This window comes from Equus caballus, chromosome 14 (assembly GCF_041296265.1).
Source record: "Equus caballus isolate H_3958 breed thoroughbred chromosome 14, TB-T2T, whole genome shotgun sequence".
NCBI classification, from domain to species: domain Eukaryota; kingdom Metazoa; phylum Chordata; class Mammalia; order Perissodactyla; family Equidae; genus Equus; species Equus caballus.
In genome coordinates, this window is record NC_091697.1 from 13,750,765 (window position 1) to 13,771,714 (window position 20,950).

Here is a 20,950-nt window from a genome sequence, read left to right on the forward strand (position 1 = left end):
TGCATCTGCGAGTATCCAATGACCACGTGAAATCCAAGCTGGCTGATTTACAAATGTTCACACTGACAGTAGACAGGTACCTGGTAGGTGCTTAGAAGAATTTCTGTGCAGTTCTGAACATTTATTTGCCTGACAGGTGACCCAGGAGGTGTGGTGACATTCAGTGCACTAGTGGGCACTGGGGCACACAATGCACTAGGGCAAGTGTCGGCAACTCTTTCTGTAAAGGGCCAGACAGTACATAGCATAGGCTCTGCGGGCCACACGGTCCCCGTGACAACTACTCAATTGTGCGGCTTAGTGCTGGACAGGGCACCAGTAAACCTTTTTCATAGAACAGGCAACAGGCCAAAGGTGGCTGACATATAGACTAGAGAATACCGGGAAAGGAGGCCCATTTCAGGATGAAGTTCAGGAGTTCGATGATAGCAGAACATTTAAGGGAGACGTCCAAGGCAGAGATCAATGTAAGGATGAAGAAGTGCCAGGACTGGAGGCAGAAAACTGGGAGCCATCAGCCACGAGGTGCTGTTATGGGGCTGACATCACCTAGGGGTCTGGTCTGACAAGAGAGGAGACCAAGGACACTCCCCTGTCCCAATACAAGGGTGGATACGCAATATCACTTCCCATCACGAGGGCCCTGGAAAGGCAGGGATGTTACAGTCTAAACTCCCTCAACTCAAACTTTGTACAAAGAGGCTCCTTTTTAACTTGGGGCTTTCATTCCCTTTTCCAAGATAAGTAACTTGAAAGTTTCAGATTCACAGGTGAAAAAGAAAACTTCCCACTGGCTAGAAAATAAGGCAATTCTAAAGCAAAGTGTCTATTGACTTTTTCATGTTTTCTTTTTACTGTGAAGTCTTTTACACTCAAAAACTTCTAACCTATATGCAAAGTACGATGAATCACCATAAAACACACGTCCCGTCCCCATCTCAAGAAGCAGCCCATTACCTAAACATGACTGTCCAGCCTTTCACATCGGGAGAATTAGTCTCCAGAGCAGAGGTCAAAGCAGGCAGCCCAAGGCCAGAGAAAGCTTGCAGATATGTTTTCTTTGGCCTCCACAGGGGATTTTTCTTTTTAGTTGACAGCATTTAAATGTCAAGAAACTTTGCGTGGAAATCAGCATTCTGGGGGATCACTGAACATGGGAAGATGTGGCTACACTGTGTGAACATTCCCCACGGCAACAAGTGGCTAGAGCTGGGAGCAGCCAGCTCCTGCAGATGGACACGGACCCACTAGCTCATCAGAGTCCTCACACTCACTACTGTCTTGTAACCAACCGCCCACTTCACTTCTTAATTTTACCTGCCCTGGCACTGGAGTCTGTGACCCCTGCTTACAGAATGTAATTGTGGCTTCCAAGTTCCTGGAGTATGGGAAACAGCACTAAAAGTCTAAAAAGTTCACAGGCTCTGTCTATTGGAACATTACTGAAAGTAAGACGGGTCCATATCCCTTATCCAGCATTTTGAAATCTAAAGGACAAGTTCTTTTTATACCTCACTAGGCAGCGAAACTGGAGCTGAAGTGACATGAAGCTGTTTATCTTCTCTATGTATTCCATTCAGTGTGAGGTACATTCATATATTTTGCTACAGAAATGCTAACACGTTTGGCTAAGGGCTGCTGCCCCAGACCCAGCTGGAGACATTATATAAAAATGACATGTACACATTATTACTTTTCCAAAATCTGAAAAATTCTGAATTCTGAAACTCATCTGACCCCAACGACTTTAGATAAGGGACCGTGGGCCTGTTGTGCTTTTAATATCTATGCTGGAGAAAATACACACACACAAACACGCAAGGCAGACAGAGTGCAATAATAGTTTTAAATGAATTTTCAGTGGATTAATTACTGTGGCATCTACCAATATGTGAGAAACATAAATAGAATGATGTATTCAAATCATCTGTAGTCTGACAGGAATGTGAGGTGCACATACTGATCCTAGGACCCTGTGCCCGAATGTCCAGTCCCTGAAGGGTCTGCCATGCCCACAGTGGGAACGGCAGCCACAAAGGGAATTCCAGGTTAGAGACACATGCTGCCTTCACATATAAGAATGATGCTGTATGACCACGTCCTTTTAGGATTCATTTATTTCTCAGTAAAAGTGGGTTTTCCCTTGCCTATACATACCCTGTTTGATATTCTAGGACTTCACAATATGTCAAGTACATAAAAGGCGCGGGAAGATCGGATCAGAAGGAGCTGCAAAGATCCCAGATTTCTTTCCACTCCAGAACATGCTGCTAACCCACATTAAGCGTCAGCTGAATGAAATCCAGCTGCAAGTGCTCAAACGGTCCAAGGGGAGCAGATGTGAGGCCTCTAGGGATAGAGTTTTGCTTAATGCACTATGGTGGGGAAAGGAATGCAAAAACCCAAAAGTGGGGTTTGCCAGGGAGCCAGAACCAAGCAGCTGTTTGGGGTTTCCCATAGCCCTGACTGTTTGTTTATGTACAGCCACTATTTACACTCTTTAATTCCTCTGATTCAGGACCAGACAGTTGCCATGTTACAAGAACACGTCAGGATAATAAAAGTCAGGCAATGAGGGGCTATTCTTTGCAGAGACAGAGTGGACTTCATCCACACATGCCAGTCTCTACAGATTCTGATGTTGCTGCCTTTGCATGAAAGTCAGCTAGGGCATTTTCCTGACGCTCAGATTCAGTCCTCGCAGGGTGGCCTCAATTTTGATGACAGAGAGCCAGTTAAGTCTGACGAGTTTCCTTTCTATGAGCCATTGTCAGAGTAACTATAACTGAGAAAGGACTCAAAAAGGGTTCACTATACAGCAGTTGAGAAAGGAATTTGGTCATTTCTGTGACATACAACATTTTAAGATAATAATTAGAGTTATGACTGATAACATTATATCAGGACATATCAGATTTGTAGGAATTTCACATAATTTCTAGAATATTTATATACCTATGAAAATACAACATAAAGAAGTCTAAATGTTATTTCTTATTTGAAAATGCCTCCCATGTAATTTAACTTATTGAATAAGCCTAATTAGTATCATGTCCCTCTTTTTATAAGGAGAGAGAACGAGTCCTTAAGATGTTGCAGGGATCCTCTGAAAAATCCCAAAGTTAACTAGAGGTCGAAAAAGACTTCATTTAGGATTTGATTTTCAGAAGTTCATCAAAAAATCTCAAATCAGTTTTAAAACCCTTCGTCAAATAGGATCATAGGTCACTGTGAGCTAATACTCAGTTATGCCTTCGACCATGGTGACAAAGACTTTCAGACAAATAGAGAAAGTTAAATGGCCGTAAGAAAACCCTTAGCTCTCGCAATCAAAGACCTGATAAAAGCAACACGGGAAATGATTTTGAAAACATAAAATCCCTTTTTTGCCTTTTAGGCAGACTATCAAATGTAAAGAGAAGCCTTTCATAATCTCTTCATCAAGAGCAGACTAGAAGCCCAAGAAAACCTCATCCTTATAACAGTGAGAAAGCCAAGTTTCCAATTTTGCACCAGCTTACTTTTGGTCTTAGAAACGCTGACTTAATTAAATTCCTTCAATCTTTGCCAGCTTGGCTAGGCGGAAAACTTCTTTTCTCGGGGTTCCTTTTCCACAAACCTTCAGAGACTTTCTTACTCATATTCAGAGTTTGTTCTTTCCTCTTTCCCATAACCACTTTGACTTTAGGACCAATTTACTTTCTTAAAGCATCTCCATTCCTTATACCTTCTTTTACTGAAAACATACATTTCCTTATAGCATACATTTTTCAGTGCGGCACAAGACATGTTTACTAATAGACCCAAACATCTTTTGGGTTTTTTGTTTTTAATCAGAAGCTGAAAGTAGATAAACCTATGTTTAGTAATTAATGTTTTACTATTTTATCTTATCTGGAAATGGTCAAGATACTCAACAAATTTCTAGCATTTAACTTAATTTAGTAAAACTCAAAGGTTTCAAGTTACCAGGAGGTTTTGAAGTTATTTTTAAGTACTTATACCATAACACATGACTATTATTAAAAAGTTCAGCTAAAAACTTTTATCTTACTTACATCATTTACTTTACTTGTTCCTAATAATTTTGTTTACATTACCTACAAAAACGCGGAGCTCAGGGCAGGCTGACCGGGACTTTCTGGTCGCTGCGGCGGCGGGTCCCCAGGCCCGCGGGGCCAGCCGCGCCGCCCCCGCGCCCCGCGCCCGGGCAAGAGCGCACGGCAGGCCCAGGGCGCGGCGCGCAGCCGGGCCTTGGCCGCCGGCCCCGAGTCGGGCCCCGGGGAAGACGTTCCGCCGGGCTCAGCGGGGCTGGGGGCCGCGCGCTCCACGAGCACCTCTGGGTCCCTTCCCCGCTCCACCGCCCGCTCGACGCATGGGGAAGACTCCCTTCCCCGACCAGAGCCCGCCCCGCGCTGACAGAAGCGGGCGCACAGCGTGCACGCGGTGTGCCACACCCCGCCTGTGGCGCCCGAGAGCCCCCAGACTCCTCCCGGGGACCGCTTCTCCAGGCAGGGCCGCAGGACGAGGGGGGCGAGGCGGCGGGGCAAGGACCCCGGCGACTGTGTGGGGGATGGCAATGGTCAGAGTGCTCAGGAGGGTCGTGCTTCCGCGCAGGGGGCCGACGTGTGTCCAAACCCACTCGTCGGAACTCTGCAGGTGGAGGCGGGTCCCCACCTCCCTTGGCCCTCTGAGTGTTCTCCAAGCCGGCTGGGAAAACCCTCACCCGGCCGCAGGACAGGAGGGAGCGTGGGAGGCGCTCGGCGGCAGTCAGAGCCCTGGGGTCCTTTCTGCCCACACGCGCTGCCACGCGCACAGGTGGTGGTAGTGTGGGGATGCCGGTCCCGGGGGCGGCACTGAAGCAGAGGGAGAGGGGGGCCCACCGCCGTGGTGGGAAGCCCTGGGGATGAGCGGAGGCCCACGGGGCTGGCGGTGCGGGGGGGCGGGGAGCGGGGCACGGGGGTCAGGAGGTGGCCATGGGTGAGGGCCTGGCCGCAGGCCTCGCGGTTGCGGGCAGCCCCTCCCCTCCCCTCCTCTCCCCCAGCCCCGCGGTTGGAGACAGCGACCCGCCCAGGCCCCGCCCCTGGTCACGCCCCCAGCCCGCCAGCCCGCCGTTGCCTGGTAACGCCTGGCTGTCATTTCCCTCTTAGCCTGGCGCAGCCACCGGGGCCCTGACACTTGGCGGGAGTGTCCCACAGCAGGGGCACGCGCCCCAGGGATGGGAGTGGTGGCCCCAGGCAGCCAGCACGGGCGCCAGGGTCGCCGGCAGGACAGGAGAAGGCGCAGGTCCCTGCTCCCGGGGGCGGGGCCCGGGCGGTGGAGACCCCGACGGGTGCACGGAGGGAGGCGGCCGCCAGGGGCCCTCACCTGCCCATGCTCTGGTGGGCCCGCGGCCTCCCGCAGTGCAACGGCCACTTCCTGGCGGCGGCGGCGGCGGCGGCTCCCCAGCCTGCGGGGCTCCTGGCGCGCGCATCGGGTCGGCCTGGCGGCTGCTCCCGCGCGACACTGCCGAGCCGGCGGCGGCGGCGGCGGCGGCGGCGGCGGCGCCCGGCTCCCAGGCCCGCGGAGCTCGGGGCAGGCTGACCGGGACTTTCTGGTCGCTGCGGCGGCGGGTCCCCAGGCCTGCGGGGCCAGCCGCGCCGCCCCCGCGCCCCGCGCCCCGCGCCCCGCGCCGGGGCAGGAGCGCACGGCAGGCCCAGGGCGCGGCGCGCAGCCGGGCCTTGGCCGCCGGCCCCGAGTCGGGCCCCGGGGACGACGTTCCGCCGGGCTCAGCGGGGCTGGGGGCCGCGCGCTCCACGAGCACCTCTGGGTCCCTTCCCCGCTCCACCGCCCGCTCGACGCATGGGGAAGACTCCCTTCCCCGACCAGAGCCCGCCCCGCGCTGACAGAAGCGGGCGCACAGCGTGCACGCGGTGTGCCACACCCCGCCTGTGGCGCCCGAGAGCCCCCAGACTCCTCCCGGGGACCGCTTCTCCAGGCAGGGCCGCAGGACGAGGGGGGCGAGGCGGCGGGGCAAGGACCCCGGCGACTGTGTGGGGGATGGCAATGGTCAGGGTGCTCAGGAGGGTCGTGCTTCCGCGCAGGGGGCCGACGTGTGTCCAAACCCACTCGTCGGAATTCTGCAGGTGGAGGCGGGTCCCCACCTACCTTGGCCCTCCGAGTGTTCTCCAAGCCGGCTGGGAATAGCCCCGGGCCGCAGGACAGGAGGGAGCGTGGGAGGCGCTCGGCGGCAGTCAGAGCCCTGGGGTCCTTTCTGCCCACACGCGCTGCCACGCGCACAGGTGGCGGTGGTGTGGGGATGGCGGCCTTCAGCGCGGCGGTCGTGGCGGGCGGCCCCAGGGGGCAGGAGGGCCGCCTGGCCCCCGGGGGCGGCACTGAAGCAGAGGGAGAGGGCGGCCCACCGCCGTGGTGGGAAGCCCTGGGCTTGAGCGGAGGCCCACGGGGCTGGCGGTGGGGGGTGCGGGGGGTGGAGCAGGGCACGCGGGTCAGGAGGTGGCCATGGGTGAGGGCCGGGCGGCAGGCCTCGCGGTTGCGGGCAGCCCCGCCCCTCCCCTCCGGGAGCCCGAGCCCAACGGTTGGAGCCCGCGCCCCGCCCAGGCCCCGCCCAGGCCCCGCCCTCAGGCCGCCAGCCCGCCGTCGCCTAGCAGCGCCTGGCTGTGATTTGACTCTTAGCCTCGCGCAGCCGCCGGGGCCCTGACACTTGGCGGGACTGTCCGACTGGGCTGGACGCTCTTCGCGGAGCGCACCAGGTCAGTGCTGTGACCCGCAGCGATGGCCTCCTGGTTTGGCCGCCTCGGCCTCGGCTCCGGCTTAGGCCATTCCCTGGGGCGAGTGGGCGGCAGTGTGGCTTCCCTCCCCGCACACCTCTCTGACTTCACCAGAGGTGTGCTGAGGAAGGGGACGCAAAAGCTGCCAGACTTCCCCGACTCGGGGAGAAAGGAGACGGAAGCCATTCAGGCGACCGGACCACCCGAGCAGGAGAGACCGGCAACTCCAGCTCGGAGAGACACCGCAACTCTGCAGGAAACCCTCGAGGAAGGAGACACGAGGCTCGCCTCCCTGCAAGAAGAAGGCAGTCACCTGAGGGAAGAACTGGAGCCACAGAGACAACAACGGGCTCGAGCCGCTCCAGTGGTTGACCCGAACACCCTCGACGCCGTGACACAACTAGAATCTGAGGTGTCTCCACTGGAAGGGATCGAAGGTCACCTGGAGGAGGAAACCCAGCATCCTCCAAGGACCACTGAAGAGCAAAAGCAGAGGAAGGCACTGAAACTTGGGACCGAAAAGACGATGCCTCTGACCGAGCGGCTTGATGAGCCGGACGAAGATGAGACCGGGCCACGAACTCAGACGATCCAGCCGGAAGACTGGGAGAGCCAGGGCCTTCCCGCTCGCCTAGCTTCGGCTGCCTCCGTCCAGGATGCGGGGGGCCTCCAGCAGCAACTGCAAGCCTACGCTTTGGAAAGGGAACGAGTGTTGGCCGTTTTCGACGAGAAGGTGAGGGAAAACAGCCAGCTGAAAAGGGCGTATCACGCGATGATGGACCTGCTGGTGGCCAAAGAAGCAGAGCTCGGGAAGCTGCGAGGCGAAAATCAGACACGGCGCCCTCGCTCTGACGGCGGCGGGGAGGACATGTTTCGAGAAGCGATCCGGCACTTATCACGCCTCGTCCGAGCCAAAGACATTGAAATCGGTGCCTTGAGCCAGAAATGTCAGACTTTACTGACCATCTGGCAAACGTCCGACGCTGGCCATGAGGTTCGGGGCGTGGACGCGAATCAGTTGGAGGAGCTTCTCCGGGAACGGGACACGTTGAAGCAGCGGGTCAACGTGCTGGAGGAGTGGCAGCGGCTGGTGCTGACCGAGGTGCACAATCTGCAGCGGGAGTCATCCCAACTTCAGAAGGAACTCCCACCACTCGAGGCCCTGGCCTTAGTGGACAGCGAGGAGAAGTCTCGGCGACAGATGCACCCTGCCGCCCCGTTGCCCCGTTCTCAAGGGGATGCGACCCAACTCCGGCTCTTGGGGAAGAGACTGGCACAGATGCAGCTCGGCCTAGAGCAGCTCTGCAATGCCGAGGAGGTTCTCTTGGGTCCACCCGACCTCACGTCACCACAGCCGCCCGCCGCATCGTCGCGGACTTGCGAGGCAGCCGGCTCTCAGGAGGCAATTAAGTCCGAGGCGCTGGGCGAGTCTTCGAAAGGGCCGCCAGCAGAGATGGAAGCCTTAAGGCGAGCCACGGAGGAAAAAGACGCAGCCATCAGAAGCCTCCAGGAGGAGACTCAGAGACTGTCCGAGGCGATGGCCGCCACCTCGGAACTGGAGAGAGAACGGCACGCACAGACGGATTCCGAAATTCAGCGGCTCAAGGAGAAACAAGAGGCTTTACAGAACACGCTGGAGGACAAAGAGCTCTTAATCGAGGCGCAGAGGGAGGAATTCCTTTCTCTGAGGGAAAACCTCACGACCCAAGCGAGCGAAAACGAACTTTTGAGGCAGGCGGTGACAAACCTGAAGGAGAGGATAGTCCATCTGGAAGCGGATGCGTGCCAAGTCAAACAGGAAAATGCAAAACTGCTGGAAAGGTCCAGGGAGAAGGACACCGAAAACCAAGCCTTACAAGAGACGAACATGCGCCTCTCTATGACGCTGAGGGAGAAGGAATTCGAATGCGTCTCCGTGAAGAAGGCGGCTCTGGCTTTTGAGTGCCTCCTGAGAGAAAAAGAACAGGGCCGGGCTGGGGAATTCAGCCAGCTTCGCAATGCAGTGACCTCCATGCAGGAAAAGAGCATTCTCTTTCAGCACGAGAGAGATGAGGCGGCGCTGGCGCTGAGACAGGAACGAGTGGAAAACTGCGCCCTGCGGGAGGAGGTTCGCCTTTTGCGGGACAAGGAAGCGCGCTTAGGCCAGGAGCTGGGGAGGTCTCGGACGCAGGCTTCAGAATGCGAAGACGCGCATCTCCGGGCAGCGCGGCTGGCAGAAGACAGAGCGGCTCAACTCAGGAGGAAAGTCACGGCGCTAGAGGAGAGGCTCCTGTCATCTTCCCACGCCATGCAGAAGGCGAGCCAGCGGGCCGCTGCCCGGCTCGGGTCCCTGCAGGAGCAACTGACTGCGGTCACCCAGCAGAAAGAGGAGACTGCCCTCCAGTTGTCCGCCTCCCGGGAAGCAGAGAAGCAGCACGCCGGAGCCCTGGCCAACCTGAAGGTGGTCCTGGCCGAATGGATGCAAAAGGCAGACGGTCTGGAAGGGAAGCTGAGGTCGCTGCAGGGACGGCTGGAGAGAGCGCAAGCCGCCTCGCGCCTGCAGGAGGAGCAGATCGGAGAACTGCAGCGACAAGACGAGGCCCGACAGGAAGTGCTGGAGGACGTCCAAAAGAAGTGGACCGGCTTAGTGAGCACCCTGGAAGGAAAAGCAGACAAGGCCCTCCTGAGAAAGCTCTTCACGGACGCCTTGCAAAGCGCCAGACACGAACGCCGGGAAGCGTTCCGACGGATGGGAAGCACCCTGGGTGTGGAAAGGGAGGAAATGGAGCAGTTGCTGCAGGAAGAGCAGGGCGGCATTACCGGATGGGTGACCGGGCGGCTCGGATCCCGCAGTGCCCCCGACACGCCTCGGAGACCCAGCCAGCAATCCGAGCTCAAGAGTTCCTTCTCGGAGCTTCTGGTGAATTTTCTAGAAGCTGAGTCTCAGGGAGCTTCTCCACCACGACAGCTCCCCGCTCAGCCCAGGAAGCGTCCCGAAGCACCCGCCAGGCAGAGACTGGCTAAGAACGTGCCAGCTCTTCTGAGACCCGCCCTCGCAGCCACCCCCAGAAGATCAGACGGGAATCCCTGCTCCCCAGCCGTGTCTCTCATCGACCCACCCGGCCCCGGAACCGGAGGGTCTGGGCACCTTCTCTTAGACGCCGTGACCGACGTCGTGCCCACGGGCACACCTTGGCTGCTGCCACCCGCCAAGAGTGCTGCCGGGCTGCTCCAAGGCCTGTCCAAGCCCTAGAGGCTCCCCAAGCCGCAGAGGAGACGACGGCGCTTTCAGGAAAGCCGGTCCCCCGCTGCGGGTTCCTTAGCACGGAGTGGCCTTGTGCTAAAGGTCACAGGTTTCTCTGCGGCTTTACTCGAGCTTTCAAAGAAACAGCTAGGGTTCACGCTTTCAAAAGGGGGTCGCTGCAGGTAGTCACCCAGCTTAAAGCGGACGGACGGATGTCACTTCTCTGGAGAGCAGGCTTGGCACGGGTGGGATCGCAGGCTGTGGGCCAAGGACGCTTCCGATTCTGTTTGTCACGCTGTCACCGTCTCCGAGGAGCTGGGGGGCGTGGGGTGGGGGGTGGGGGTTGGGTCTGGGAGGTGGGGGGGTTGCGGGCGGGTGGGGGGTGGGGGGGTGGGAAGGGCGGGGGTGGGGGGAGGGGGGCGTTTATTGAGCTTTCCCTCGGGGAGCGGGAACCTAACTTGCCTTAGTGGTGCAGAATCAGAAAGCGCGCGAGGGCGCCCACTCCGGGGACAGTAGGAAGAAAGGGGAAGGGCACCAACGTGCAAGGGGCAGGCATCCAAACTTCAGGAGGAAAGCTTGGTTTCCCCCGGCTCGGCTTGGTCCTCCTCCTCTTTCCGCTGCCTGGGAAACCGCCTTCGGGTGCTCTCCGGCCTCTGGGACAGACAGGAAAGAAAACTCCTAAGCACGGGAGGATCTTATTCCCTGACTCGCTTTTGGTTGCAAAGCCAGTCACCTGACCTCAGAGATCTTTGCAAGGGTTTACGAACTGCATCTTGTTGTTTTCCAAAGCAGGGGTCTGTGGTCTGTGGTCCGGATGGACACCGACTGACTGAACCGGCGCCTCGCAATGGGCATGGAAGCCGCTTCCGCCCCCAAGCCCATCAGAGGGCCGTGGTCAACGCCCTCCCCCCGCCCCGTTTCCTCAACAGCCCCACCAAATCTCCATCGCCTGCCTCAAGTGGGATCGTCCTCATAGCGTTCGGGACCCGAAGAGATCAGAGGCCAGCTAGTCAAGAACTCTCCGTTTCCCGCACCCCCCCACCCCCGTTTGAACGTCCCTCTATTTCTCTCCACCCACCCCTCCCCTTTCCCTTTGGGGTTTTCCAGGAAGAGGGATTCAGCTTGGCAGTTCCAGGGTCCCGGCTCCACGTGGGGTGCCCTGGGAACCATCTGCTCAGCCTCCCCCTAAGATCTCGTTGCCTCAGTTTGCCAGCTGCTTTCTCTTCGGCCCGTCTCTTTCCTTAAGCCGCTGAGCACACCCAAGTCTCTCCCGGCATCCACACCTCTCCTTTCTGCTCCTCCACCACCGCCTTCTCTCTCTACCTTTCACGGCTAAGCTGCTGCCAAAAGACCTCGACTCCTCTCCTCGTCAGCCATCCAGTCATCGGCTCGTCTCTCACCGGCTCCTCGAAAGACTCCCCAAATCTCGTCGTCGCCGTCCCGTCCTAGCAAGAGGCCAGGGCACGCCCTTCGGTTCCTTCGTCTTCCTAAACTCTCTGTGGTGTCTGAGGAATGCTGCCCACGTCTTCAGTCTCTGCAAGTTCTCTCCACCCTCTTTCTCTGGGGGATGGCCCCCTCCCCAGGTGCCCTTCCTAACCTCAGACCCCTCTGTCTCACTTTCCTCTGCGGCTTCTCCTCCCGACCACTTCTCAAAGGGTTCTGTTCTCGAAGGCACGGTCTTCAGGGAACAGGAACCCCTCGGGTCTCAGAGCAAGCTCATGCGCTCTCCTACGATTCGACTCGCCCCCCGGATGCCCAGGGCTTCTGAGTGCGTACGACTGACGTCACCCTGCCCCTGACTCCACGCTGCTTTCTCTAACTGTCTGCTGGACGCACCCTCAGGATGTCCAAAGGCTTCTCAAAACCGACACGTCCAAAAGGGAGCCCGGTATCCTCCAACAAAACCCTCCCCCTCCTCTTACCTTCCTTTCATCCCCTCAGAAAACCTCTGCCCATCTCATCACCCGAGAGCAGAGCGAGAGGCCTCAGGGCCACGCTTGAGCTCTCTGTCTCACCCACTTCACAGCCTACCGACTCCCAAAGGGAGCCGAGCGCCTTCCCGTGTTTGCCTTCCCTGCTGCTCTGCCGCATGCCTTCCTGTCTCTTGCACGCAACCAGCCCCGTAGACTCCTTACTGATCTTGCCGGCTGGCCTCCTGGCACACCCCCCCCCCCCCCGCTTGAATCCATCCTCCACACTGTTGGGAGGGTGACCCAAGAGGAAAACCCTGCCGTTGCTGACACCACGGTGCCCGGCCCCCACAGGGCTGGACGTGGGCAAGAAAGTAACCAAAGTTTCTGAGGTTGTTTTGCAGAACAACAGGAAGACGGCAGATCAGAGAGCAGCTTGAATGGCAGCCCCCCCCCCGCCCCCCCGGCCCCCGCCCGAGCGGACATCGTGCAGAGGCTTGGACCAGCTGAAATGACGGATCGCCCACTTCCCGCGTCACGGACAGAGATCCTCGGCGTGCAACACGTCGAACCCCACTGACTTTGCACTTGTGACCCACGAAGAAATACCAGTGACAGTCGCACCTGAGCAGAGGACTCTTCAAGCTTCACCCCCAGCGCTCTCCTGGTCCCACCCCTACCCCGAACCCCAGATAAACGCCCCAACGTTTTGTTTTCCCTTTGAGGAGGCGGGTTTGAGTTTTACTCCCACCTCCTTGTCTGGCCGCCTCTTGATCATAAACCTCTTTCCTTGCTGCAACCCTGACGTCTCACTGATTGGCTTGGCTGCGAAATCGGGTACCCGGACCTGAGTTTGTGTGTGGTCCCATCGCTTCCCTGCTTGAAAGGAATCCAGGGTTCTCCACTGCCTGCAGGCCAAACTGGAGCAGAATCTCCAAGGCCTTGCCCCTGCAGCCTTCCTCCCTGCTCCTCACCCACACGTGGGCCACCCTCCCACCACGCGCGACTCTCTGCAGACCCCAAACAGGTTCTGACTCAAAGGACTTCAAGCTCATCGAGCCTAATCGTAGCAGGGTAACTCCTTCAATCCAGTGCACACCGAAAGTCTTTAATTTTCCTCTGCCTGACCTAGATGGCGAGGGATGGATTCCTATGCACCTTAGGTTGATGGGGATTTCTGAACACTAAACACGTGAGTTCAATGGCAATTTCTTATTTATTTACACAGGCAGCCTATGCGAGGACACTCTACACCATGTGTAGCCACATAGGAAAGTGCGCTTGGGGAGAGAGTAAATACGCAAGTGGGTGGGGGACAGTCTTTGTAGTATCAGGAGAGGTGCGCTGTCCCCTGGTTTCCACAGGAATGTGGGACTGGCTCATTTGAATAATTTCACAGGTGAGCAGGGAACTTGAGACCACTACTTGGGGAGCACCCATGCCTGCTCCCTGTGATGAAGGGGTTGTTTGGCGAGGGGATCTTGTCTCTGGGAGCTGTGGAGGAGGGAAACTTGCAGGTAGGCCATTTGAGGCCCTCTTCGTTTACCAGGTTTCAAAGCAACACTTCATATTGAATCTTCATCTCAGGCCTCATAGTACAGTTGTCTCTCTGATGCCTTGACATCGTCTTACACCCTGGTGATATCTGAGACATTTAGGGAGGAAGAGAAATGCTTCCCTGGGAAACAATGTTGGCACTAGACCAGGAGGGAGAGGGGGTCATCGACAACCTTGAGTGTATGAACTTTCATTGATATTCACTCGCTTGATCCCAAGAGAATTCCCAAGCAGCCAAAGGTTCTGTGGGAGAGGTGACATCCTGCAGCTCCATCATATTTGGCAATGGAGGGAGGACAGGGGAGGGCACCCCATCTGGCAGGTCGCACATGCCACAGGGCCCAGGTTTGGATCCATCCTATTGCAAGGAAGCCTTGGTAACCTTCTCGCACTTGGTTTTGTTTTGTTTTGTTTTGTTTTTGAGGAACATTAGCCCTGAGCTAACTGCCGCCAATCTTCCTCTTTTTGCTGAGGAAGGTTGGCCCTGAGCTTACATCCGTGCCCATCTTCCTCCACTTTATATGTGGGACCCCTACCACAGCATGGCGTGCCAAGCAGGGCCATGTCCGCACCGTGGATCCGAACTGGCGAACCCCGGGCTGCTGAAGCAGAATGTGTGCACTTAACTGCTGTGCCACCGGGCCAGCCGCATCTTCCCGCACTTGTTGGATGCTACTTCCAGGACTAAAGTGATAATAGGCAGCTGGGGATGGAGGCTCAGCGTCTGGGAGAGATTCTGTTTCCAGAAGAGGCCAGTGTGTGGCCAGTAATTGCTGCTCTAATACGGCAGAATGCAGGGCCAAGGAGGCGGGCTTCTTGCATCAGGAACCCACAGACAACTTATGCATGTGCTGGGTTTTCCAGAGACTCCAGGAAGCATGAGAGGAGGTTGCCGAAGCCTCTTCCCCACAAGAGTCTCTGAGGGCTCTAGTGGGAGGGCCTGTTGATTTTAATTTGGACAGCTCCTAGAGTCCTTTGTTGGAGGGGGTCCCCACTGAAGCTGGGCTCATTTATAAGTCACAGCATAAATGGCCTTAAGTAAAATTTGTAGACAAGGACTATATTGCCTCCAGAAGCAAAAAGGGATCACATGATATTGGATTGTACGTCCTTCACAAGTGTGTCAAACAAATGTCCTCGAAGGAGGAGGTCATAAAAGTCATGTCATGCCTGTACTCCTGGAGAAAGGGGGATCCGGTGCCTGCAAAGACTGCCTGTGAGAGCAGAACAGCTTAGTCCCTGTGGGTAACAAGGCAAAAACATGTCCCCTCAGAGGTGATGGCAAACTGTGGCTCGGAGGATGTTGAAACAGGCTCTGAACAGAGCATATTAACCCAATCTATAACAGCAAAATGTTCAGCCACGTGTAAATGTAGTTGGGCCCAGGAGGTTTAAGTGGACCAGGGTTTATTTCCTTCAGGTACAGTCAGACTCAAAGACACAGAAATAACTGTCATGAAGGAAGAAGCTTTCTCTCCTCACAGATTCCGAGCAAAAGAAGGCAGGGTACACCATGGAGGGCCACACAGGGCAGCACCAGGGTCGGTCAGGAGACAGACGGAGCGAGGGGAAAACGTGGGCGAGAGCCTTTCGAGTGGATTCCACGGGAAGGAAGGAGTGAGGCAGGGTGAGCAGGTGTTGGCTTGGCTGGTTTGAATCATTTCAGTGGGCTCAGGGCACAGCAGTGTCCCTGGTTGTCTGGTCCCCGTCCCTGGGGTGACGAGGGCAAGGGAAGAGTGGCCCAGAGTGGAAGAGCCTCGGAGAGGAGGGGGTTGAGGGTGTTGACTCTAGATGATTACGTACGAAAGGATTGCTCAGAGGAGTCATTTACTATCTGTAGCAACTAGTTAACCCTGGCAGGGCAGTTCCTCCAAGGTTGCCGAGGCCTCGGATGTCAAAGCCTTAAATACAGAAACTAGAAAACATGCTCATTTCACTAGGTATAACCATAATTTCAGCTCTTGTGTAAAGTCCATGATGGTTTCCAAACTAGGGCATGTTAGCAGATGTTAAAGTTAGTTCAGAAACTATGTTGTGGAGGCACAAAGGCCAGTTAGAACCCTTTATCTTTTTGCCATATAAATTACTCTAGTAAATTTTCAATTTCTAATTGGGCCAAATTGTGAACCTTTCTGGAATTAGGTCTTTTGTGTGATTGCTTCCTCCGCACGTATCCAGGTTTCTCTCCTTTATTTATCTTTTGATTGGTCTGATGGTCACAGGATGCACTTGGGGCTGGGGGAGTGTCTTTCTGCTCTGCTCTTGTTTATCAGTTTTCCCTCCAGAGAGGCTCAGGTCGGGAGCATCAGGGTTAGGGGCTCTCTCACAGCAATGGTTGTATTTAAGTCAGGTTTGAATTAACACCTTCACTGTGCCACAGGGGTGCTGTGCATTGTTTTCCTCATAACCCTGAGGATCAGAGTTTTGTGCCACCCCGGCTTAGGTGACAGGGTGCATTGGAGGAGCCCAGGGCCCCCAGCATGCAGACGTTGAGGGGTGGAAGCCATCTTCTGCTGCAGCCCTACCTTCTCCCCGCTGGGCACTGCTTCCCTCCCCCCACCTTCTCTCTGTACTTATTCCCTCGGGATATTTTTGCCTGGAGAGTCACAGTGTTTGTGTTTCTCCATCGGATGACATGTGGGCAGAACTTCAGGGTGGTTATGTGGAAAGGAACCAGGTGTCGGGCCTCAAAGACAAGTGTTCTTTCCCTCCAGGAATGCCAGTCAATCTCCCCAGTGTTGAAGTCCACATCCAGGAGGTCATTTTGTCTATGGCCGAGGTGGGGGCCTCGAGCCCCTTGATGACCAGATTAGTCCTTTGGCATGCTGGTCAGGAACAACGCTAAGCACAGCCCAAGTGTGCTGGTTCAGAGTTTCACGTTGGGAGAGAAGTAGAACACCACACGCTCCCCCATAGACACTTGTTCTTTTTGATCTGTGCCTGGGCCATGGGCTCCCATGCTCGTGGACCTCGAAACCCTTATGGGTCTGGAGAGCCCCTGACAGCAGCATGATGAGCAGCAGCACAGGAGATGGGCGAGCTCACTGCCTTTGCCTGAACAGCCCTGACTCTGGAGGGAACCAGGGAGTCATTCTGAAATCTTCCTGGGGTCATGGCCTTCTCCTTTCCTCAAGCCAAACAAGGGGTCATCCCCAGGACTGTGCTGGGGGGACACTTTCCCAAACAGTGTCTCTGTGACCGCCCCAAGCAGCCACTGATGGTCATCAGACTAGACACAGTGACTAAGGAGCATCAGCCTGAGATTCAGGAAATGGAACTCAAGCATCCACCAGTTAGGAGGTTGTGTTGTCGCTGCCCTCAGGTAGGAGGCTGGGAGACCACCTGCCAGACACAGGCCACACCTGATGGCACCTCACTCTGGGATAGAGTCAACTAAGAATAAGTCTTGCTTTCTGGGGAAGAATGAGACACTGGGGTGGGGAAGAGATGGCAGCATCCACTTGAGAGAACAGAACATGAGCTAAAGCCCAAGCTGGCCGGCAATGGGCCCTCACTCCCAAGATAGTAACTGCTGCCAATGACCCCGATAGTTAGCAAAGGAGTAGTTAGTGAGCACTGCCCAGGTGTCCTCAGGTGAGGTTGGGCCATCCTCCTTGTGATGCCAACTGTTTTAGTCACTTCACTCCATTGGTGAGAGGGAGATTTCCACCCTAGACTCATGGGGCTGGCTAAACACAGTACACTCGACAGTGGACAGGTGGAATGGACAGCAGTTTATTAGTTTATCATATATTCTCACAGCCCCAGGAGGAGGACAGCACACACCATGCAGGGCCACACGGGGACTGCACTTGGGAACAGATGGAACAAGCAGAGGTTTGGGTAGGAACAGGACTGTGTGGTAACAAGAGGGTGAAGTGAGCCCTGGTTCCCACAGGAGGGTGTGGTGGGCTTGTTGGAATGATTCTCTGATAGGGAACTGAAGCCTGAGGTCAGGAACAAGCAGGCACTGTGTCTGCTCCCTGTGATGAGAAGGGGTGTTTGGCCAGGGGCCCTTATCTGCGGGAGAAGAGGGGGCAGAGGAGTGGGGAATTGCAGTTAGGCCATTTGAAGTCCCCTTGATTTATCAGATGTCAAGACAGGTCATAATATTGAATCTTAATTTCATGCTTTATGTCACAAGAAGTTATTAAAAATAATTCTTGGCTCTGGCCCGGTGGTAGTTGGTTAAGTTGGTGCACTCCGCTTCGGTGGCTCAGAATTCACCAGTTTGGATCCCAGACACAGACCTATGCATCGCTTATCAAGCCATGCTGTGGCAGGTGCTCCACATACAAAGTAGAAGAAGATGGTCACAGATGTTAGCTCAGGTCCAATCTTCCTCAAAAAAGAAAATTAAATTAATAAGTAATTCTTCCTAGAAGTGATAACACAGTTCAGCAATATGCTAGGATAGAAAATAAACATGTAAAAGTCAGTTGTATTTCTATGTACTAGCAATGAACATGTGCATAGGACACCAAAATTAAAAGTACACTTGGGATCACTAATAAAAATAAAAGACTTAGGTGTAAATCCAACAAAACATGTCCAGGACTTGTATGGCGAACTCTACACAACACTGATAATAGCAGTGAAACAGCTAAATAAGTGGAGAAAAATACCATGTTCCTGAATTGGAAGACGAAATATAGTAAAGATGTCAATACTCCGTAACTGTTATACAGATTTAATGCAATCAAAATCCAGTAAATTGGTTTTGTAGCTAGAGACAAAGTAATTCCAAAATCTGTACAGAAAGAGAAAGGAATTAAAATAGCTTAAACAACTCTGACAAGGAAGAAGTGGGAGTAATCGAGCTACTCAGTTTCATAACTTATTACACAGGTACCGTAAGCAAGACTGTGTAATATTTGCAGAGGGATTGACACATAGATCAATGGAACTGAACAAAGAACCCAGATATAGTCCCAACAAATATGCCCCACTGATTTTTGACAAAGGAGCAACAGCAGTTCAATGGAAGAAAGTTGGTCTTCCAAGAGACTAGAGCTACTTAAGGCTTGGGAGCAAATCACAGGTCAAAACTTAGGCAAATGGAAACACAGGGAAGGAAGAAAATGGTTGACTGAGGTACTACCAGGTGGTGATGGAAAGGGAGGGATAGTTGGCGCCTAGCTCAGGAGTAAAGTTGCAACTACCCAATGAGAGCTTATTTCATCTTTCTGAATTTAGCTGCTTCTGATTGACCATTTCCACAGGCGCTGGTGATTTTCCCGTCAGCTACCACACTCCAAACTCAGGTCACCACTAATTGTGTATACGGTGCCCCAGACTCCGTTAGCCTGCCCATTAGCATCGTTCTCAGGCTATATGAGATGGCAAGATGGCTCTCAGTAGCTTGAAAGGTACATCCTCCCAGGTTCAAGTCTGGCCAAAAAGAGAGCTCTTCCAGACTTAGTAACTCCTGGTTTGGTTCAACTCCTTGGACTCGTTCAGATTGGACTCACCTGGTCACCGCCCTCCCTTGCCCCAACACACACATACACGCAATCCTAAAGTATCACTGGGGTGTTCTGGGTATCATTGCCAGGCCGCGGTAAGGTTCTGCCCCCCGTGCCAAGCATGGAGCCTCATGTGATACAAGTGGACTGAAAGGAGAGTTTAGTTCTTCAGAATAAACTCTAGCTGTTGTTCGAGCAGAAAGCAATCCTGGACAGCCAAGGCAGCAAATGTCCACTTGAGCCTCATGGGGAGAAAGGCCATGGTTCATGCCCAGCTTTCTCTCCCAATATTAGTGTTCACAGGGATCGAAACTCCAGTTTCTCTTTTCTTGACTTTGTCAGAGGAGACAGACTAGCCGGCAGCCACCTTCTCTGGCTGGGACATTGTTCATGGCTCCCCCAGTACAGTCGCAAACTTGGAGGCATCATGCAGCTTGAGATGGTTAAGCTCACCATTTCCAGACTCTACTGCTATGTCCTAAAGTTTCAGCCCCTTGATCAGGAGCTTAAATGGAATGAGCTGGCCCTGCCTGAGGGAAGCCTTTGGGGTGGCCTCACAATGAAAAACTGACCAGAGTCCTCTGAATCACCAGTTTTTCTGAATCAGAGGCTCAGCAAAGAACACAAGAATTCTTTGCTCATCGATCAACAGAGGTGTATTGGTGCGGCTGCCTCCACCTTCTTCCAGTCCCCCTCAGCCTCCTCATCTAGACGGATGGGATACACACCTTCTACTGTGTGTTGTTGACACTTCATACCCACTCACACGTGTGGACTGTGTATGCTGCTGACCTCGACGACTATGCTTGTTGAGTGGCTTGCAATACCCTCTAGGCTGAGGATGAGTCAAAGAAAGTGGTGTATTTCATCTGCTAACCTCTCCGCTTGGCTAAACTGCCCCACCTCAGCCTCGCCCAAGGTCATTTCTACTTTGCAAATCAGTGACACCCATTGGTTCCTCAACTGAATGAACGGGAAGCAAGCTTTTAATATCTGATCTCACCCCGAGGGAGACAGGAGTCCTGGGTTTCTGTTGTTGTGGTTGCTTGGTTGGGAGGTGTCCACGTCCGCCGCCGGAGGGGGGGCGGGGCAAAGGCCAGGGAGCATCTGGGCGGCGGGCGTGCGCGCGCGCGAAGAGCACGCGGCTGCTGGGCCACCTTGCGGGGAGGCGTCCGCGAGCCGCGCCTGGCCAGAGCCGAGCCCGGCGGAGTCCGGCCGCGCTCTGCTGCTCTCTCCCGGGCCGGGCTCGTCCGTGGACGCCGCTCCGTGTCCCCGCTGGGCACAGCAGCCCGGGCCCTCCACAGCCATGGCCGCTAGCCTGAGGAGGCCCTGCTTCAGCTCCCGCTCTTCCTGCTCGCCGGACACGGACGACCAGGGCGCCTGCGAAGACGATGCCATCTGGGAGAGGTACCTGGGGGCGTGGGCCTGGGGGCTGGTGGGAGGCGAGCGTGTCCCTGAGGAATAGGCTTGTGCGCCGAGAGGTGCCCGTCAGGTCGCGGGACAGCTGTGCGGCGCGCGGAGCGAGGGGGGGCGTCTCTTCGTGCGCGTCACACGTTCATGGAACGGGCGGTGTGTGCCGGGCACGGGGCCAGCCTGGGGATGCGGTGCCCGGGAGTCGGGCGCTGAAGCGGCCCCCGTGGTCTTGGCTCCTTGGAAGGACAGACGCGAAGTCGATAAGGACACTGGTCTCGATGCGTTCTGAGGAGTGCAGGTCTCCCTGTTTTAGAGGCTACGTTCCGTTGGGGTTTTCATGAAGCCTGTTGTGCCCCTGAAGCTGAGGCCGGTTCAGGGGAAGTGGCCTGTCCAGGGCCACTTGATATTTGTGTGCAGAGCCAGTGATTTCCAAAGCCCTTGACTGTGCAGAAGTCTACCTGTTAGGGGTGGAGTGGGGGCTGTCCGGGGAGCGTTGTGAGCACAGGTTATGTGTCCCACACTTGAAAGTCTGGCAAAGAAAGCGTGAGGCTCGAGGGTGCTCCGTTCGTTCCCTCCTTCCACAGAAAGTCCGGAGAGTTGACTTTGGGACAAGTC

General features: G+C 55.2%; 1 protein-coding gene across 1 annotated transcript in view; it reads left to right on the forward strand.

The window, feature by feature from the left end:
• Nucleotides 1-20,101: 20,101 nt before the first annotated feature.
• Nucleotides 20,102-20,950, forward strand: part of LOC138917407 (odorant-binding protein 2b-like) — a 64,767-nt gene continuing 63,918 nt past the window's right edge. The window contains exon 1 of the mRNA XM_070233653.1: nucleotides 20,102-20,329. Within this exon, the coding sequence (XP_070089754.1) occupies nucleotides 20,229-20,329 (101 nt within the window). The 5' untranslated portion in view covers nucleotides 20,102-20,228. The remainder of the gene's footprint in view (nucleotides 20,330-20,950) is intronic.